At 40.9% G+C, this 20,000-nt stretch overlaps 2 protein-coding genes across 2 annotated transcripts in view; both read right to left on the reverse strand.

The window, feature by feature from the left end:
- Window positions 1-2,085, reverse strand: part of LOC143294135 (salivary peroxidase/catechol oxidase-like) — a 21,682-nt gene extending 19,597 nt beyond the window's left edge. Inside the window, exons 1-2 of the mRNA XM_076605565.1 lie at window positions 1,964-2,085; window positions 761-838 (exon numbers count right to left, since the gene is read on the reverse strand). Coding sequence (XP_076461680.1) covers window positions 761-838; window positions 1,964-2,018 — 133 coding nt within the window. The 5' untranslated portion in view covers window positions 2,019-2,085. The remainder of the gene's footprint in view (window positions 1-760; window positions 839-1,963) is intronic.
- Window positions 2,086-16,428: 14,343 nt separating this feature from the next.
- Window positions 16,429-20,000, reverse strand: part of LOC143293585 (uncharacterized) — an 11,204-nt gene continuing 7,632 nt past the window's right edge. Inside the window, exons 5-8 of the mRNA XM_076604644.1 lie at window positions 19,347-19,578; window positions 18,460-18,905; window positions 17,599-17,810; window positions 16,429-16,635 (exon numbers count right to left, since the gene is read on the reverse strand). Coding sequence (XP_076460759.1) covers window positions 16,473-16,635; window positions 17,599-17,810; window positions 18,460-18,905; window positions 19,347-19,578 — 1,053 coding nt within the window. The 3' untranslated portion in view covers window positions 16,429-16,472. The remainder of the gene's footprint in view (window positions 16,636-17,598; window positions 17,811-18,459; window positions 18,906-19,346; window positions 19,579-20,000) is intronic.

A 20,000-nucleotide genomic window follows, 5' to 3' on the forward strand; every position in this document is an offset into this window, starting at 1 on the left:
TTTTGGTCACGTGTATCGATGTCAGAAGGGGGCTGGTTATTGTTCTTCCTTATCCTTGAGTGATATGTGAACAGTGCATTGAGCTGCACATTCTGTCCGTCCGTCTGTCTGTCTGTTTCTTTGTGTCATTGTCTGTCTGCCTGTGCGTTTATCTGTCTGCCGGCTTGCATGTGTCCGTCTCTACATCTCTTTTCGTTCTGTCCGTACATCTGTGTCTGTCTTTCTGTCTGTATATGTCTGCCTGTTTCTCACCATTTCTCCTTTCTCTGTCCGCCCATCTTTCCATCCATCTGTCTCTCTGTCAGTCCATGTGTCTGTCCTTCTGTCAGTGTATACCTCCCTTATGAGTGAGGCGTTTACAGAACATTGAGTTGCATTGTCTGTCCGTCTGTCTGTGTCTCTGTCTTTCTGTCTGTGTCTTTCTGAGTGTCATTGTCTGTCTGCCTAAACAATGCTGCAAAATGTCTTTTTCCGACTGTCTGTTTGTCTACCTACCTCCCTGTCTGTCTGTCCATCTCTTCATCTCCTTTCGTTCTGCCCGTCTGTCTCTGTCTTTCTGTCTGTATCTGTCTGCATGTCATTCTGTCTGCCTGCTGCCTATCGTTTTCATTGTTATTTTTATAATAATAATAATAATAATAATTATTATTATTATTATTATTATTATCATCATCATCATCATCATTGTTATTATTATTATTATTATTATTGTTATTATTATATTATGTTTTTTTTCTCCAATTGTTGTTGTTGTACCCACCTTGTTGGTCAAGTGTACCGTTGTCAGAGGAGGGTTGGTCATTGTTCTGCCTTCTTCTGTCTCTTCTCCTGCCGTCACCTGCACGTGGGTGTGAACGATTAGCACTGTCTGTCCACTGCAAAGATCTCTCCGCCTGTCTGTCTGTCTGTCGGCCTGTCTGTCTGTCCGTCTGTCTCTGTTTGTGTGTCCGTCTGGTTATCTATACCTTCCGCATGAGTGAATTGTGTATAGCGCATTCAGTACTCATTTGCACAACATTTCATGCTGTTTTAAAAAACAGTTCATTATCATTATCATTGTTATTTCTGTTTGGTTTATATCTCTGTTTTAACAGCGACTGATGGACTCGTTCTGTCAAGAATGATATGTTTTGCTCTCATGTTACCCCGATTATTGAGCGTATCATCGATAACAATAAAAGAGAGCTGGCTATGAAAGTCAACATTGCCGTGTTTGATGTGTATTGATGTGCAATCGGCTACCCTTGAATGGTACACCCAACCCTCCCCCCTCACCCCTCAGGCCCATAACGACAAAAGTAGTCGTTGGGGGAAGCCTGAGGACCGCAGACGCAACCTCCCTTCCCTCAAACTTCACAACAAATCCTTGATCTTTTTTGTAAACAATGTGATGGACAATGAAAGAGGATCTGTTTCATTTCCTGTTGGTATGTCCAACACATGCTATCATGCTGTTGTCATGGATATACTGCAAACTGTTCTTACCCCTTTGCTGTTATCGCTTTCCTTCGCACGAAACAGTTACTGTGCAATAACATGACAGCTAAACTGGAATTTAAAGTGGCGGTATTTCTAAATGAATGTTAGAAACTTAGAAAGTGAAACGAACTCTTTACATCTGTTGTTTTAGGATTATTAAATGACACCACATAGAACTTCGTGTGTTCAGAAGTGCGCATGCTTTTTGGAGCAAATCCTTTTCTTACTCACCTACAGCATCCTATGTGTACGCTTTTCCCCTTTCATATGGGCCAGATGGTCTGCATAAATCATTGTTTTTGTTTTTGTTTTTGTTACACACACACACACACACACACACACACACACACACACACACACACACACACACACACACACACACACACACACACACACACACACACACACACACACACACACACACACACACACACACACACACACACACACACACACACACACACAAACATAGAGATGAACTCACACTGAAACAACAGTGTGCAGGACAAAGTCAGAAACAGAAGGACAGACAGCTTCATGGCCCCCCGGTCCTGACGTACAAACCAAGTGTTCACGTTCAAATCTCAGCTGGAACCTCGTGTACCTACATCAGAACCAGACTCAGAATCATAATCAGGATACCTTTATTATCTGACAGAGAAATTCAGGGTACTGAAGCTGTCAATCTGGTGTCAGCTCAGAATCGGAACCAAAGTCAGTTTCTCACCCAAGAAATCTGGCTTACATACACGTTACAGTCAGATACAATGATATTTATCAGACAACATAAAGGAATAACGCAGAAACTACACAGAAACATGCTTAATAAAGAAAGACAGAAAGAAACCGAAGAAAGAAAGTATTGCCTAGTCTAATTAGTGAAGACCAAACAGGTTTTGTACCTGGAAGATACACTGGAGATAAGGCTAATATACGATTTAATGTACTATTTGAATAAGACAAATATGCCAGTGTTGTTATCATGTATTGACTTTGAAAAGACCTTTGATACAATTGACTTGGATTTTATTTTGAAAGTAATTATAGCGTTTGGATTTGGGGATTGTATTTGTAACTGGATTGAAACATTTTATAAAAACATTAAGGCCACTGTGATACTATATGGACAGACACCTAAATGGTTTGAAATTAGTAGAGGCTGCAGACAAGGTGATCCTATCTCACCTTATTTCTTCTTCTTGTGTGCTGAATTCTTGGCTAATATAAGACAAAATAGAAACATTAAGGGTATACCTGTAAACCAGAATGAACTAAAAATAGCACAATTTGCCGATTATACACAGCGTTTATAAAGACATTCCTTTGATGAAACAATTAGAGTGTTAAACAGATAAACAGGGTTAAATATGAATTATGAGAAAACATCACCTATCTGGTTAGGAAGAGAAAGAAAATCGACAAAAAAGTATTTACCGAATCTTAAAATCGAATGGAACCCCAGAAATTAAAAATATTAGGAGTACGGCTTAATGCTGACCTTTACAGACTGTAAAAATATAAATTACACTGAAACATGTATGGAAATTAAACAACTGCACACACTTTGGATCAAAAGAATTTTAGCACGGCTAGGTAGAATAGCAGTTCTAAAATCACTTTTACCTGACCCACCAGATGAATTTAGGCAAGTTCTACATGAACTTAGCTTAAAATTTGTGTGGAATCAAAAACAAAACTGTATTAGTAGAAAGGTAGCAAGAAACAGAATAGGGGAGGGAGGAGGACTAGGATTTCCAGATTTAACTTGCTTTATGCATGCTTTAAAATTAAGTTGGATAAGAAAATTAAAACTACAAATCATAAGTGGAAATTGGTTCTGTTATCAATGCATCCAAATACAGAAAACTTAGACAAATTTGGACCAAATAGTTTGTTCAGTGCATATAGCGACAACTTATTTTGGAAAGACACATTTCAAGCATATAAACATTTCTTTGACAAAATCAAACCCACAACTCAAGCTGAAACATTAGCAGTACCAATTTGTTTTAATGATTCACTGAATATAAACATTTCACTAAGGCAGAACGAATGAATTAAAAAGAATGCTTGCTTCATTGCTGACCTGTGCATTGAAGATGGAACTTTCATGACATATACTGATATCATCAATAAATACCATATTCGAGCTAATTTTCTAAGGTCTGCCGCAGTTATTAAAAGGATAAAAGCATTCGTTCGAACATTAGATATTCATTAAAAAACAAAAACAATTACAAATCAAATTACTCTAGAGCATTATATCTGATATGCTCAGTGAAGAGAGGAACAAGCTTGTATTATAAAGGATGGTGTAGAAGCAAAATATTGTAAGAAATGGAATGACAAATTGTGTACAGAAGTTAACTGGATGAAGACATTCAAGACAATTCAGAATATTCAGGAAATTTAGTTAAAATGGTTTCAGATACGACTAATACACAAAATACTTGCCACCAATGTTGACCTGCCCGTTCAATCCTATATTCAATTGACAATACACGATAACGTGTGATGGAAAGTTGGAGAAGGAGACCGTTAAATATTTATTCAGAGAAAGATTTGTGAACGCCTCATCACTAACTGGATTATGCCCCAAACTGCCATAAAAATATTCACAGAATCAGTCGGAATTCACAGTTAAAAACTGTAAACCATGCGAGTTAATACCCTTGAATTGATCACGAGGAAACGAAAAAATTTCCAGTCTTGACTTTTCTCAAAATGAAGTCCTTTTCACTTCATACGTTTAGAAGTACTTGTACTTGGCTGTACATGTTATTAGTTTAACAAAATACTAAATTTTCATATCAGCTTTAAAACTATAAAATTAGAATGAACATAAAAGAGAAATTGAATCGACCGTGTCGTACTACGTTCCCGGCGGGTGTAACTAAACTTGTACATCTATCTAGATCTAGAGAAAACGGCTAAATGTTGCAGTGTGATTGCGGCGATAGCCACGTCTCCTTTATCGCGGACTTGAAAAGAATTTTTTATTGCCCTTAAAGATTTTTTGAATGCCCAAGATACACCAGAATAATATGAGTTAAACAGCATTCTCACTGCGAATACCGCAATTGATTTATCGCCCTTTTAAAAAGTATGTTCAAATATTAAATTTTAGAACGTCAGTTAAGGAGCCACGATAGTGTAATGGGTAAGACAGTTTCTTCTCACCCGAACACGCGGGGTTCAAATCTGGTTAGGACTTTTTTTTTTTTTTTTTTTTAACCCGAAGCTTTATAATAACAAATACAGGACACATTTTAACGATTATATTTTTATTTTAAGCGTATCACAGGTGTGTCTTGAAGGCCTTGCCTCTCTTGTGTGTGTGTTTTTTGTTTGTTTGTTTGTTTGGGTTTTTTTTACATATTAAGTTTGATCGTCTGTTCTTAAGTTTGTAATGTCTGATTGTATGATTGTGCCAATATGTGAAGAAAGTGAATAAAAAGTGATTAAAATGCTAAAAAAATTAAATGAAAACGAAAGGAAAAAATTGCAAAGAATGAAACTAAATTAAGTAACTAAAGAAAGGAAGAAATTACAAAAAATGGAAATAGAGAAATAAATTAATGGAAGGAAGAAATTACAAAGAATTAAAGAAAGAAAGGAAGAAATTAAAAAGAATCAAATTGAAGAAACTAAAGAATGGAATAAATGAAAAAGAGTGAAACTAAATAAAGAAACTAAAGAAAGGAAGAAATTACAAAGAATGAAACTGAAGAAAGAAACTAAAGAAAGGAAGAAATTACAAAAAAAACAACAAACAAAAAAAAAACAAAAACAAACAACAACCCTTAATAAAGAAACTAAAGAAAACGAGATACTAAAGAGACTGAATAGATAAACAAAAGAAATAAACCAGCGAAGAAAAAAACAAGAAGAGAAAAATGCTGAAAACAATGCCAGAAAAATTAAAGAAAGAAACAGAGAAAAATAATCCAAAGAAAAACTCAGCAAAGAAGGAAACTAAAGAAAGAAAGAAACATGTGAACGTTACCTGTTTTGCTGTCTCTTGATTAACTCTTCCTACCAACACTGGAAAGTCACCTTGATAGTGAGCCATCCAGTTTTCATATCCCGACTAAACCGAAACCTCTTGTGCTCATATCTTGTCTAGACTGCCCCCCTCTCTCCCCCGCCCAACCCCCTCCTCTAAAAAGAAACAACAAAAAACAAAAACAAAAACAAACAAAAGTCACTCCTTGCCATCAGTGTCTTTCCCGGTGCCACAGTCTTAGACTACCCACCTGGTTGGTTTTCATCCCGGCGTCATTGTGAATACGACACCCTCCCCCACCCCCCACCCCCATTCCCGGTTGTGGACTTGCTAGATTTCACCCCAGGGGTAAAAACAACAACAACCCAAAACAACAACAACAACAAGAAAACAACAATGGAGGTACGACAAATTGACTGGGTCGAAGGGAAAAAAGGAGGAGGAAGGAGGAATTTTGTTTAATGTCCCGCCACACATATCGGTGATTGAAGACATTTTGTTAAAGTATTTATGAATACATTTGAGTATTATCGATTAGAAGGGGCGGGAGATGTGAATGAATGGAGGGTTGGGGGAAACTGGGCAAATGAAGGTGAAATGAGGGTGAAATTTGAAAAAAAAAAATCTAAATACAATTACAGGAAATTACTTAAAGGACTTCGTTAAAAAGAGAAGTCGCTAAACTGACAAGCGAAACAACTGATAATGAATGCAAAAACATCAACGTTCTGTCACTTGTGAAGACACACTTTCGTGTACATAAGGCTTCATCAAGCTACAGTAAAAAAAAAGAAAAAAAAAGCTTAATTGTCAAGTTACTAAAGCATATGCACTTGACATTAGAACAATACTTGGTCCGTAATGAATTTGATAACAGTCTGAGAGCTAAACAGAATTGGTCTGCGAATCGGACCAAAGTCTGAGAGAGTCAACTGACGAGGTTTTAGACTTGAATTCAAGCACCTATAAAAGTCTCTTTCTAGTATATTGCTTATTTCCTTGTATGACAATGGGCAATATACTTTTATACTATCTATATGATTTTTTGCTCCCCTTTTTGCTGCCAGGTCTGCTTTTTCGTTATAAAGGAATCCAGTGTGGGATGGTATCCAACAAAAATCAACATTTGTACCCTTCACAAATAGGGGGTGCAATAAATACCTAATTTCAAACAATAAATCTTCTCTTTGATTATTCTCAAAAAAGAGCAAACTTTTAAAAACAGATTGAGAATCAACACAAAATAGGATATTACTTACTATGATTGGTATATCAGCAAGATGATTTAAAGCCATAAGGATGGCCACCAATTCAGCTGTAAAAATTGAATGTGAAAAAAAGGAGAGAAACAAAACGAAAGTTTATTCAATACGGCCATGGCCCCATTTGAAGGGGTGATTATATATTTTGTAAGAATGGATTTGCATAAGGATATAATCTTACACGTATGCTCAAACAAAGCTATGATATGTTTAACCAATCATGAAACTCCGTCAAAAAGGAGAAAGAGTGATAGATACCGGCAACGAACCAATAAAAAAAATGCATTAGAAGAATAGTTTAAAGGATTAATGCAACGAGGCGGTCATTCGGAATGATTATTCAGTTTCATACCCCGAACTTTAAAACGTCTGGTGATGCATCTTTTCAATGCTATGGACTGAACAGAAACGACCAGCTCTTACCTTGTTCAGAGTTTACCCCCGTATGAACTGGCCTAGGCCAGAGTTTACCCCCGTATAAACTAGCCTAGGCCAGAGTATACCCCCGTATAAACTAGCCTGGGCTACATTATACCCGGGATATAGTTTGGCCAAGGCCAGTTTATATCCTCTGGGCCATTTTTTTACCTTCTCTCTTTTTCTCTGAAATACATTGACATTTGAAGGGTGTCAAGATCAACAACCTTCGAATGAAGGGCATGTGAACTGCGAGGTTTTTTTTTTAACACAGTATTCATTACCACTGGGCTTTTAATCAAAATTGGAATGTAATCAATGTACTTGTTGCTTGGATAAAAAATGATGTCTTATTTGCAATTAAAATTTTCGATGTGGAACACCTGTTTCAATTGATATTATGTTTGAACATGAAGTTCGTTCCTAGAGGCGTTCAGTCGCTCTGATGTACAGTGATTGCTTTTGATGAATTATGCTTGGTAATCTTGAGTTGGAAATAGAAAGAGGGAGACGTAGTGGCACACTACGAGAGTTGCGGTTATGCAAGGTTTGTAATGTGGCCTGACTAAGCGCGTTGGGTTACGCTGCTGGTCAGGCATCTGCTTGGCAGATGTGGTGTCGCGTATATGGATTTGTCCGAACGCAGTGACGCCTCCTTGAGCTACTGAAACTGAAACTGAAACTGTAATGTGGCTGTGCTTGGGGATGAGTTCTATTTTATAATGGAATGGACAAAGTATAATGACTTCCTAAACGACCGTGCGCATAAAAAAATATTTGTCTCCAAAGTCGGTTTTCGTTTTTTTTGGTTTTATTTTGTTTTCTTGTTTGTTTTTTGTTCATAAGAAACAGATGAGAATTGTTAGCTATAAGTACGTTTATCAAATTTTTCACAAGTGGTTTATTCGAATGTTAATTGTTGTTTGAAACATATTTGCATTGTCTTATTAAGTTATAGTGTTGAGTATTTGAATGTCTTCTTTTGGGCGTAGAAGTATCATTTAATAGCAGTCCTCCATATCCTGTTGGAGTAATAGGATGAATTAAACTTTAAACTATAATTTTTAAGATAATGAACATGGGAGAAAGACGAAACTAAGAAGAGAAACAAGAAAGAAAAAGAGGGTATTGAAAAAAGGTATCTCCACTTTAAAAAAAATCAAAGAGCAAGGAAAGAGACAAAGAACACACACACACACACACACACACACACACACACACACACACACACACACACACACACACACACACACGAAATGATGGTCTAGTGGTTTATTTCTTCTTCTTCTTTTCTTCTTCAGCAGTGGTCAGTGGGAAGTAGTAGTCAGTGGACTGTAGTGGTCAGTAGTGGTAAGTGGTGGTCACTGGGTAGTGGTTGTCAGTGATCAGCAATGGTCAACGGTTAGTGGTGGTCAGTGGTCAGCAGTGGTCAGTTTGCAATTAATAAAAACAAAAACAAAAACCCAGGACGTCTTGATAATGCAGAAATGTGACAAAGCAACGCAATCTGAAGATTTTTACGTAGTGGTCAGTGGTGGTCAGCAGTGGCAAGTGATGGGCAGTAATGGCCAACAGTATAGTGAAATCCTGCTAAAACGTTCCAATATTGCATACAAAGTGATACAAGCTGAACTCTGATAGTGGTCAGTAGTGGTCATGCAGCGGTCAAACATCCTCAAAGACATAATGCACAACATCATAATGCAGTCTGACCACTGGTCAGCAGTGGGAGGAACGTAGACCTGAGGGACCTTAGACCTAGGGGAACATAGACCTGAGAGAACTTAGACCTGGGGAAACATAGACATGCTCCACTGCACTGCATGCAAACTAGGTCACTATTAACCTCTCTGATGTTGTCTGAAAGTTAACATGATGTGAGCGGGCGTGGCATGGCATGTGAAGGACGTACGTGTGTGTCTGGGTGGACGTGGGGGTGGGGGTGTCTGTGTGTGTGAACATACACGCTAAGATAAAAAACAAAACAAAACAGGATTACCTAAGTCAGCGCCGCCTTTGGGAGACTCCGTGAGAAAGTCTGGGAGCGGAGACGATTCAGCTCTACCACCAGCTGAAGGCCTACTGTGCAGTGGTCCTTACCACCCCCTTTACGCCAGCGAGACCTGGACTGTGTACAGTAGACACGCCAAACAGCTCAACCGCTTCCACCTGTGTCTGTAGACTCCTCCACATCAGGAAGCAGGACAAAGTCCTCGACACGGAAGTTTTGGAACGAGCTGGCCTCTGCAGCGTCTATACCCTCCTGCAGAAAGCCCAAGCCAGGTGGGCCGGATAAAATGGTCAGAATGCCAGACAGCCGACTGTCTAAGCAGCTGCTGTACGGAAAACTGTGTCAGGGCAAGCGCTCTGTTGGAGGACAGAAGAAACGCTACCAAGACTGCTTCGAAGTGTCCCTCAAAGTCCTGGGCGTCGACATCAACACGTGGGAGACACTTGCTCTGGACCCTCCAGCTTGGCACAGCATGCTCACCACGGGAGCCCGTGCAGCTGAAGCCAGGCGCATCACCGAAGCGCAACGAAAGCGTGCTGTGCGCAAGGCCGAGCAGCATTCACTGCCACAACAGCACCCACTCACTTGTGTCCGACATGTGGGCGAGACTTCAGGGCCCGGATTGGCCTCACCAGTCACCTCTGGACCCACAGCCACCGATCTTCCATCTGACTCTTGAAGCCATGGTCATCTTCAAATCCGAAGGACGAACATCACATCGCTTTTTTGATGAACATCATCACATCACTTTTTTGCATTAATTGCAAAGTGGCTTGGGCGTTGGAAGGAGTTATATAGATTACCATTATTATTATTATTATTATTATTATCATATCATTATTGTTATTATCATCATCACTATCAACATTATCATCATTAATGTAAATGTGATACAGACTGGTTGGGTGAGCAAAGTGTACGCAGGGGGTATATTCCGGCCAGGAAGGGTATGAAATGGCCTGGGCTGGTTTTAACAAGGGGTAGAAAGAAACCGAGGCTACTTCTTATCCGAGGTAAGAACTAGCCGGGGTCAGAGTTCGGCCTGTTACACCGGTTTCCACATTAAAGAATCTTCACTGAACTTCTGATATACATAAACTGTCGGATCGAAAGGCAAGTATTTGTATCAACCGACAGTTAAAAAGCCGTAAAGAGACTGTGGTCGATGGATACTTGTTTCACAAAGGAACGTGTGTGGTATCTTGTTCCCATTTTTTTGAAATACGCATGTTGTCGTTCATGAAATATATTTCAGGCGTATTATCGTTTGTCCTCTACCGACCACCATCTGTCCCTGACTTTCATTGCTCTTATCTATTTATGTATATTTTCATTTAATGACGGGGGAGGAGGTGGAGGGGGTGGATGTGGGGGGAGCGAGGGAGGAGAATGGTTCAGATTGGCTTCGAGAACTGCTTTGCCTCTGTCCGTTTCTGTTTCACTCAAAACAGCACACCCAACAGACACAGACACAGACACGTTCCTACACGCACGCACTCACGTGCAAATAAAGCGCGCATGCACGCACATACACACACACACATAAATATACACACGCACACACACACATACACATACAAACGCACACAGAAGAGCGCGCGCGCGCACACACACACAAACATACACACATACACACACGCACGCACGCACGCACACATACACGCGCACGTACGCACACACACACACACTCACTCAAACACACACACTCTCACACACACATTCGCACGCCCACGCCCACGCCCACCGCTCTCCAAACAAAACAATCATGTTGACGAAACCGAACAACATTGAAGAATGGCTGCTTAGTGCATTGAGCATTTGAAGAGGAAGCAATGACCTGGGCATGGACCAGTTCTGGCAAGGACCTTCCGTGTTCAATGACGGTCTGGTTGCTAGTATTTCAAAGGAGACAATGAACCTTGGTCCCACGTGTAGCACGTTGCACACGTAAACGAAATCACGGCAATTTGGCAGTCGTCCCTGAAAAATACGCACGCACACACACACGCACACACACACACACACACACACACACACACGCACGCACGCACGCACGCACGCACGCACGCACGCACGCACACACACACACACACACACACACACACACATATATATATATTCATTCGTTCCATTCATTTTCACGCACACGCGAGCACACATGCAAAAAGGCACGCGCACACGCACACACACATATACACACACACGCGCGTGCGGGCCGACAAACACACGCACAAGAACACATTCATTCATTCCTTTTCACACACGCACGCGAACACATAAGCAGAAGGCGCGCGCGCACACACACACACACATACACACACACACACACGCACACACACACACACACACACACACACACACACACACACACGAGAAGGAAATGGACAGGGGCAGAAGGAAGAGGTATGGAGTCTCCCGTCGGACCGACTGATGAATAGACAGGCAGGCTTATCTGTCGGTGTGTGTCCTCATATGGGAGAAGAGGCCGATTCTGGATGTGCAGCACTTCCCGCAGGTGTTGCAAGGGGAAAACGTCTACAGAAGTTGAGCCCTGATTCCTTCGCTCACGCTTCTCATTAATGGACAGCGTTCTTTTGTTTTCAAACGTCTTTATGCCACTAGAGCACAGCATCCTCCAGCGAGAGCGGTCAAGGGCATCAGTTTCCCAGGAAACGATGTCTATGTCACAGGCTTTGAAGTTTGTCTTCAAGGCGTCCTTGAAGCGCTTGCAGGGTCTTCCAAGTTCACGGTGGCCTTCCTTCAGCTGGCCATACAAAAGCATCTTCGGGATCCTGCTGTCTGTCATGCGGACAACGTGTCCTGTCCAGCGTAGCTGGCACTGGATCAGCAGGCTTTCGATGCTGGGCAGGCCGCTCCTCTCTAGGACCTGGAGGTTGGAGACCCTGTCTTGCCACTTTATGCCGAGGATCTTTCATAGGCATCTCTGGTGAAACTGCTCAAGTTGTTGAATGTGACGGCGATACAAAGAGAAGGAAGAGGTACAAAGTAATAAAACGCATGAAAGGAAAGATGAATGTTTGAACATCTTTATTAACCGAGGTATACGCAGAACGTTAGCACGAGAAGCAATGATGCAGGCCGATATAATATAAGAGTGAATGGAAATTAATATCTTAGATTCTTAGCAAATCATCCCGAAAACACTCCCTTGCTATCATAACACAGTGTTTATCAGAGATTCCAAATTCCAGATGGTTTATTCATGTATAGGCCTAGGCCCCTTATGAAGGGGTATGTGAGCATTATTCTTTTATATATAGACAAACATCACATGTTAACGTTCAAATATTCAATTAAACAAACATAATTATAAGTAAAGAGGTGCTACGGTCCAGTACGTAGAACAATAAAATGCTGTCACGAAGTTACAATTTCTCTGAATTTGAAAGGTTTATATAAGAATAGAGAAAATTTTCGAATAATTTCAGGAGAGGTTGATGACATTAGTAAGTTCAATTTAAAAAAAATGGTGGAATGAATTTTTCTCGAATGTCCTTAAGAGATGGACAACAAAGAACGTCTCATTGTCTTGTGAGTCTTTACACAATGGACAAATTAAATTATTATCATATACATGTTCTGTATCTATAATGATGGACTCCTAGAATTTTCCGAAAGACCTGATCTAAATCTAGTCGTTACATATTTTAAATGTCTATCCATATTTAACACCAAGTAAGCCTTCGTATCAGACATGTTGCAAAATTCTTATAAAAACTAAACCGTTCACTATTTTGCATGTGATCAGACCATTTCTGCCATCTACAATCTATCAATCGTTGACGAAAAACAGAAATAAACGCTTGAATGCTGCCAACATTTACGTCAACATCTACTATATTCATTGCATTATAAATGTTTGTGCTAATATCAGCGTTACTTAGAGTATCACGAAATAAATCAGCACATTCCTCATTCCATATTATTCTTTCAGTAACAGTGTTTTCATTTTCTTCATTAACATCAACATTCTTACCTCTTGGAAAACCAACATGAAGTGCCAGTGGTAAATGATGCGAATCAATGCGTTCTAAGACCGTTAGTTGACATGAATCAAACATAAGAGTAAAAAGATCTTTCGAAAATATAAAGTAGTCATTGACACTGCTTCCATCATCAGAAATGTATATATAGCGATCTTCACTGTCGCCCTCACATACACCATTCAAAGTATTCAAATTCTACGCAGTACAGATATTCAGTAGCAATTTTCGGTAATTAATCTATATAAAAATCTCTTCAGAGCAACGTGATGTATTAACAGAATTACTTTTATGCTGAATATTGACATCATCTATCACTGATAGATCCTGACAAAAGTATGAAGTCCTACTATTCAAATCGCCATTTAAGATAAGATAAGCATATAGTCGGTCAAACACTCTTCAAACATATCAGTCCCATTATCAGTTAAAATAAGTATAAAGGGGGGGGGGGGGGGGGGGGGGATATATGAGCGAAAAATGCAGAATATCTTTATCTAGTCCAAATAACGTCTTATCAATAAAAAATACAAAAAAATACACAAACATTTTGTATAATTCACATCGATAGATTCAACAAATGGACAATATTCATTTTTATCAGATCCACCCGATCGTCTCCCTTGGTTCGAAAACTTAACGGCCGATTTACAAAAGGAAGTGTTACCAGAGAACATATCAGGTCCACACGTTTCCATGAAAGTTTCGACTAAACAAAGTGCGCATGTGAGTAAGTGAAAGTGCCAGTAAAGGATATTGTATATTGGATCTCTCCTCATATCCAACATCTCCTTACTACTCAAGCAACACACTCTTGTGTGCTCTCTTGTCTTGTCTAGACTAGATTACTATAACTCACTCCTCATTGGTTGTCCTAGATACTTAATACAAAAACTCCAGAAAGTTCAAAATGCAGGAGCAAGATTAATCTTTAGAACCAAAAAGACTGACAATATCACTCATCTTCTGCGTTCTCTCCACTGGTTACCAATTTCTGCCCGCATTCAGTACAAAGTAGCAATCCTCACCTTCAACTCTATTGTGGGTGCTGCTCCTCAGTATCTGAGAGAATTGATTCAAAGCTAAACACCCCGTCGACAACTCAGATCATCTTCCGATTCACGGCGGCTGCTTGCTCCCCGTGTTAAAACTCGATCCTTCGCTGATTCTTTCTTTTCTTATTCAGCTCCATATGTCTGGAACAGTTTACCTCACGATCTTCGCCACTCTCCTTCATTTCAATCTTTCAAAACTGGTCTGAAAACACATTTTTTTGAAAACGCCTATCCATAGACCTTCTATACCTTTTCAGTTATAAGCCATACAAACTCTCTCTCTCTCGCGTAGTCTCTGAGTCTGTTTTATATCATCGTGCGCTAAATCATTATTTTTCTTCTTTTTTTTGTGTGTGAGTTATTGCGCACGTGCGCGCGTATGTGTGTTTGATGTTTATTGTAAAGCGCTTTGAGCTCTCTTTAAGGGAGGAAAGCGCTCAACAAATGTCAATTATTATTATTATTACTTTTAATAACAGGGCCACGTGGAGTGTTTTTTGATTTTTTTAGATTGTCTACTTTTATTTTACAATACAGCGCACACACTAAACAATTCACCCTACTTAGCAAAAGCAACACACAGCCCTACATAAAGCACTTCACCCCACACTTAAAGCAGCACACCTGGAACACAAACACAAAACCAATACCCCAGTCAGATACAATCTCAAAATATCATGGGTATCACTGACGTGAAAGGCCTATACACTCTCTGCACCTTTCACCACATGTTCAACAATATGCACTCCTCTCACACATAGATCTATGTGTGGTACAACGAGATTCATCAAGCTTACCCACCACCATCAGTGACATGCAATACTGTGCACCAAACATATGACTGACCAATACAACTCTGAGTGTTCAACTAATGCTGCCCATCATTCAGTAATGACAGTGTGTTACCATGACCAAAAAAATCTCTTTACCTTCACAAAGTGTCCCACTGACACAAGTACATGTATGGAAGTCTTAAGGTATAGAAAACATCAAAGGTCAGCCTATCATATACATTGTTTTTTTTTAAATTTTTTATTTTATTTTATTTTTTAGCTATCAATGAAAAGAAAAAGCCTTTAATAACTATACAGCGGCAGTGGCAGGCATCCGTATAGCATATAACATTGTCCTTTTCTTAAATTACTTTTTTTTGGTTTTAGCCATCAATGAAAAGAACAGTCTTTTGATAATTATGAAGCAGCAGTGACAGGCATCCGTACGTAATAATCAACATGCCATTTAAGAAATAAAATCAAATAGTTGGTCTTATATGGATACACAAGCTTATTCATGGAAACACAGCTACATTACCTCACCTTTCATTAGCTCTTTCAAGAGAACTCCATATAGTTCCAGTAATATGACATTTCCAAAGGAAGTGTTTTGTTGTTTCTTCTTCTTAACAAAATGAACATGAGGTTGATTTAATAACTTTACAGAGAAAGATATTTCTGCCTGCTGGCAGAATTCTTAACAGTACTCTGTATTGAAACCATCTCAGCTGCGTCAGTTGTCGACCAAAGTTGAATTTTCATAATTCATATTCATTTGTCAATCCCTGCCAGCAGAATGTCCGAAAAACAAGACTTAAATATATAGGTTTGTTCCCTTTCACAACCTTCCTGATTTTCGTTTTGTTTGTTGCAGTGGCTTGTGCTAACTAACGGTCAGTGTAACTTGGAGGTTATCTTGTTCCAGTGGCTTGTGCTAACTAACGGTCAGTGTAACTTGGAGGTTATCTTGTTGCAGTGGCTTGTGCTAACTAACGGTCAGTATAACTTGGAGGTTATATTAAGAAGTCTTTACAGTCATTCTAGCACAAGAAATCCGTGATAAACCAAATAAAAGAACACGTCATATAACGATTGATCCCCATCATCATGAATACAAGAATTGTAATCGCCAACACTAGTCAATGAATCTTGGATAAACAAGTTTCACACATCGGTATGGAAGGTTCATCGTGCAAGTGTGTGTGTGTGTGTGTGTGTGTGTGTGTGTGTGTGTGTGTGTGTGTGTGTGAATACTTGCGAGCGTGCGTCCCTATGTTTGTGTTTGCCACGCCGCGCGCGAGCGTTTGTATCTGGGGACATCTGGATGTGGTAATTAAAGTAGAAACGTCCCTTCCCTCAACTGGGTAAAAAAAAAAGTGTGTGTGTGTGGGGGGGGGGGGGGGGGAGGGGGGGGAGGAGGAGGAGGAGGTGGGGAGAGGGCACTCAGCATGTCATGGCTTTTGTTTTAGATGCACCGGGCCATGTCCAGCAGTCGTGATCTAGTAACGTAGTGGTCAGGGTTTTGGATGAAATCTTTCTGCGTGTCCGTCAGCTCTCTCTCTGTGACCCCGTTCCTCGCCAGCTGTTCTTCTGCCTCTCTCAGGTACTCGGGGTCCGGATAGCCATACCTGTAACAGGCACAGGAACAGACACATCAATCAGGAATCGGACCCCTGTTTGGGTATGGAGGACACACACACACACACACATACACACTCGCACACACACACACACACACACACACACACACACATGAGAATTTATTTGAACTCCTTTAAGAATAGTAGAATTCAGCAGTTCCATTACATATTTTTTTAAACTCCTTCAATACTTGAACTCACCAAACGAATCTAAGAATTTCTTTTAACTCCTTCGCATAATTCAAATTTACCTGTCAGAATCGGGGGTTTCTTTTTATTACTCCTTTAGAAAATTCGAATTTACCGGACAAAGTTTTGAATTTCTTTTAACTGGTTTAGAACCTTTCAAATTTACCAGAAGAACTATTTCATTCCTTGAGCACCTTAGAATTTCTCAAACGATTGAAGAATTTCTTTGTTTTTAATAAAAAAAACAACCAACAACAACAACAACAACAACAAAAAAACAAAAACAAAAAAAACACCCCAAATTCTTCGTAATATTAGAATGTACAAACTCGTTCAGTGTATTTGAATTTATCAAAGGATTAAACAAATATATTTATTTATTTATTTACTTATTTCTTTCTATTTTTAAAATTAATCAATTAATTAATTATTTATTTATTTATTTTGTTTGTTTTGTTTTGTTATTTCATTTTATTTATTATTCTATTTTATCATTTTCTTTTAATTTGATTCAATTAATTTATTTAATTCAATTAATTAATTTCATTATTTTTATTTTATTTAAATTTTTTATTTATTTATTTATTTTATCTATTTATTATTTTCTCAAGGCCTAAGCGCGTTGGGTTACGCTGCTGGTCAGGCATCTGCTTGGCAGATGTGGTGTAGCGTATATGGATTTGTCTGAACGCAGTGACGCCTCCTTGAGCTACTGTTACTGATACTTAAACGAATTCGAGTGCAACAAATAACTTGACTGACCGTTGCAGGCCTCCTTGACGGCTCGTCCTGTGGTTGATATTCCAGACAATACCCTCCTTGCCCGTAGTCTGTGAGACGCCGATGGTGAACACCAGCTGACGGCGAAAGGCATTGTGCAGCAGCATCAGTACCTTCCTTCCTTCAAGGGTGTCTGGCAGGTAGGCTTTTCTCTCGGTAGGTTCGTAGCTTCTGCCAGGGTTGGGGTGTCTAGCCTGCAGATATGGCAGGAAGGTAAAGGGTTAGAAGGCATTTGTGTAGGGAAGAGTGAAAAAAAAACCGCTTAAAGATCGTCAGCTTCTCTGTCTGCCTGTCTGTCGCTTTTGTCTCTCTGTCTCTCTATATATGTTTCTCTGTCTCCCTCCCTCTCTCTATCTCTCTATGTCTCCATCCCTCTACCCCCCCTCTCTCTCTCAGTCTGTTTCTCTTACCTTCTTTTCCCCTCCTTTTTCTCCGCTACCCTTTCTCTCATCCACTTCCCCCACACCGATCTATCTTTATTTTCTCTATACTTCTCTCTCTTTTACTCATCGTTTCTCTCTCTTCCCTCTCTCTCCTTCTTCCCCTCTCTTCTTCTTGCCCACTCCCTCTCTCTTTCTCCTCTCTTTCCATTCTTCTCTCTTTCTCTCTCCCTCCCACTCCAGCCCCCACATCCCTCTCTCCCTCTCATCCGCTATCTCCACTCTCCCTCTCTCTCTCTCCCACCTCACGTTAGTCTTTCCTAAAACCATCCTGACATCCCCCTCCCCAGGCCCCTACTAACCACACAACACACACACACACACACACACACACACACACACACACACACACACTACCACCACCACCACCACCTCCACCAGTCACAGTACTTAGCCAACTCACCGTCTGGGTGCCAGCCGGGAACGTGTAGATGATAACCAAAGACCCGTTATTTCCTTCTCCTTCCCTGTCGTCGAAACCCGGAAGGGCGCTTTTGGACCTCTGCACCTCCATAGTACCATCCGGAGGCTGCAGTCCGGTGGCCAACCCCGCCGCCCTTGGGACCCCCTGGGTGCCCCCGACTGCACGGCAGTTGGGGCACGAGGGGTTTGAACCTCGCTGGGTACCTCCACATGAGGGGCACTGGAGAGAAACCTGGGTCCCGGGCGCGCTCCAGCGTTGGGAGAAGGCCCCCTGAAGGAAGCGGACCTTGCTCTCCTGAATGTCTACGAAGTGCACGTGCATCAGAGAGCGGTGGTGGCTGCTGGCTCCGCTGTGTTGTTGCTCGAACTGCTCGATGCCCGACATGTAGCTCTCGGCGCAGACGGTTTCCGGTACGCCGAACAGCCCTGTTGTTGAGAAGCGAAAGTGTGGAAAAGAAACGTGGTCCTTTAATAGATTTTTCCTTGTGTCCGTGCATCGTATCCGTCTGTCCCCCCGCTTCTCTGTCTCCTTGTCTCTGTCTGCCTCTGTCTCTCTGTCTGTCTCTCTGTCTCTGTCTCTCTGTGTGTGCTCCTGTCTCTGTCTGTTTGTCTGTCTGTCCCTGTCTATCTTTATCTGTCTCCTTTCTCCCTCCCGCCTTCTCTATCAGTCTGTCTCTATTTTCACAAATGCCCTCACTAACCCCACCCCTACCCCCCTCACATACATACGCACACGCGCGCGCAGGCGCACGTACACACACGCACGCACGCGTGCACACACACACACACACACACACACACACACACACACACACACACAACATCAACAACAACAAAAACAAACAAACCCACCAACAGGACACCGACCTGAACTGATAAGGGGCAAGGCCAGAGACTGGAACTGCCGGCCCTCCGCCTTCACCAGACACTTGAAGACAGAGGTGGCCAGGTGTCTCTGGCAGCGGGCTTTGTCCTGGTAGTTCTTCCAGATGGGACCCACGGTCAGCATCACCCTCTGGCACTGCAACTTGCCCCCTGCAGTGAACGTCACCACCTCCCCCACCTTCAGGTCGCCGTGACGGCTGGCGTAGGATGACACCTGTGGGTAGGAGTACCGTGCGGCACAGTAGTGGTAGTAGTAGTAGTAGTAGTAGTAGTAGTAGCAGTTGTAGTGGTGGTGGTAGTGGTGGTGGTGGTAGCAGTAGTATCAGCAGCAACAGCTGCAGCAGTAGTAGTAGTAGTAGTAATTGCAGCAGTAGTTGCAGTAATAATAATAGCAAGTGAGTAGCCTTCTTTGACTGAGAGATCGGTTTAACTTGGTAGTCATTATATCATTCTTCTTCTTTTTCTTCTTCTTCTCTTTACCATGATTGTCATTATTATTGTTATTGTTATTATTAAGACTATGATGATGATGATGATTATCATTATTATCATTATCATTGTTATCATTCTACGCGAACTCCGTAAAGAGCCACTGGGGTGCCGGATTCCTCCAGCCAGTTCTACTACTAGTAGTAG

Source organism: Babylonia areolata, chromosome 19 (genome assembly GCF_041734735.1).
Source record: "Babylonia areolata isolate BAREFJ2019XMU chromosome 19, ASM4173473v1, whole genome shotgun sequence".
Taxonomy (NCBI): Eukaryota; Metazoa; Mollusca; class Gastropoda; order Neogastropoda; family Buccinidae; genus Babylonia; species Babylonia areolata.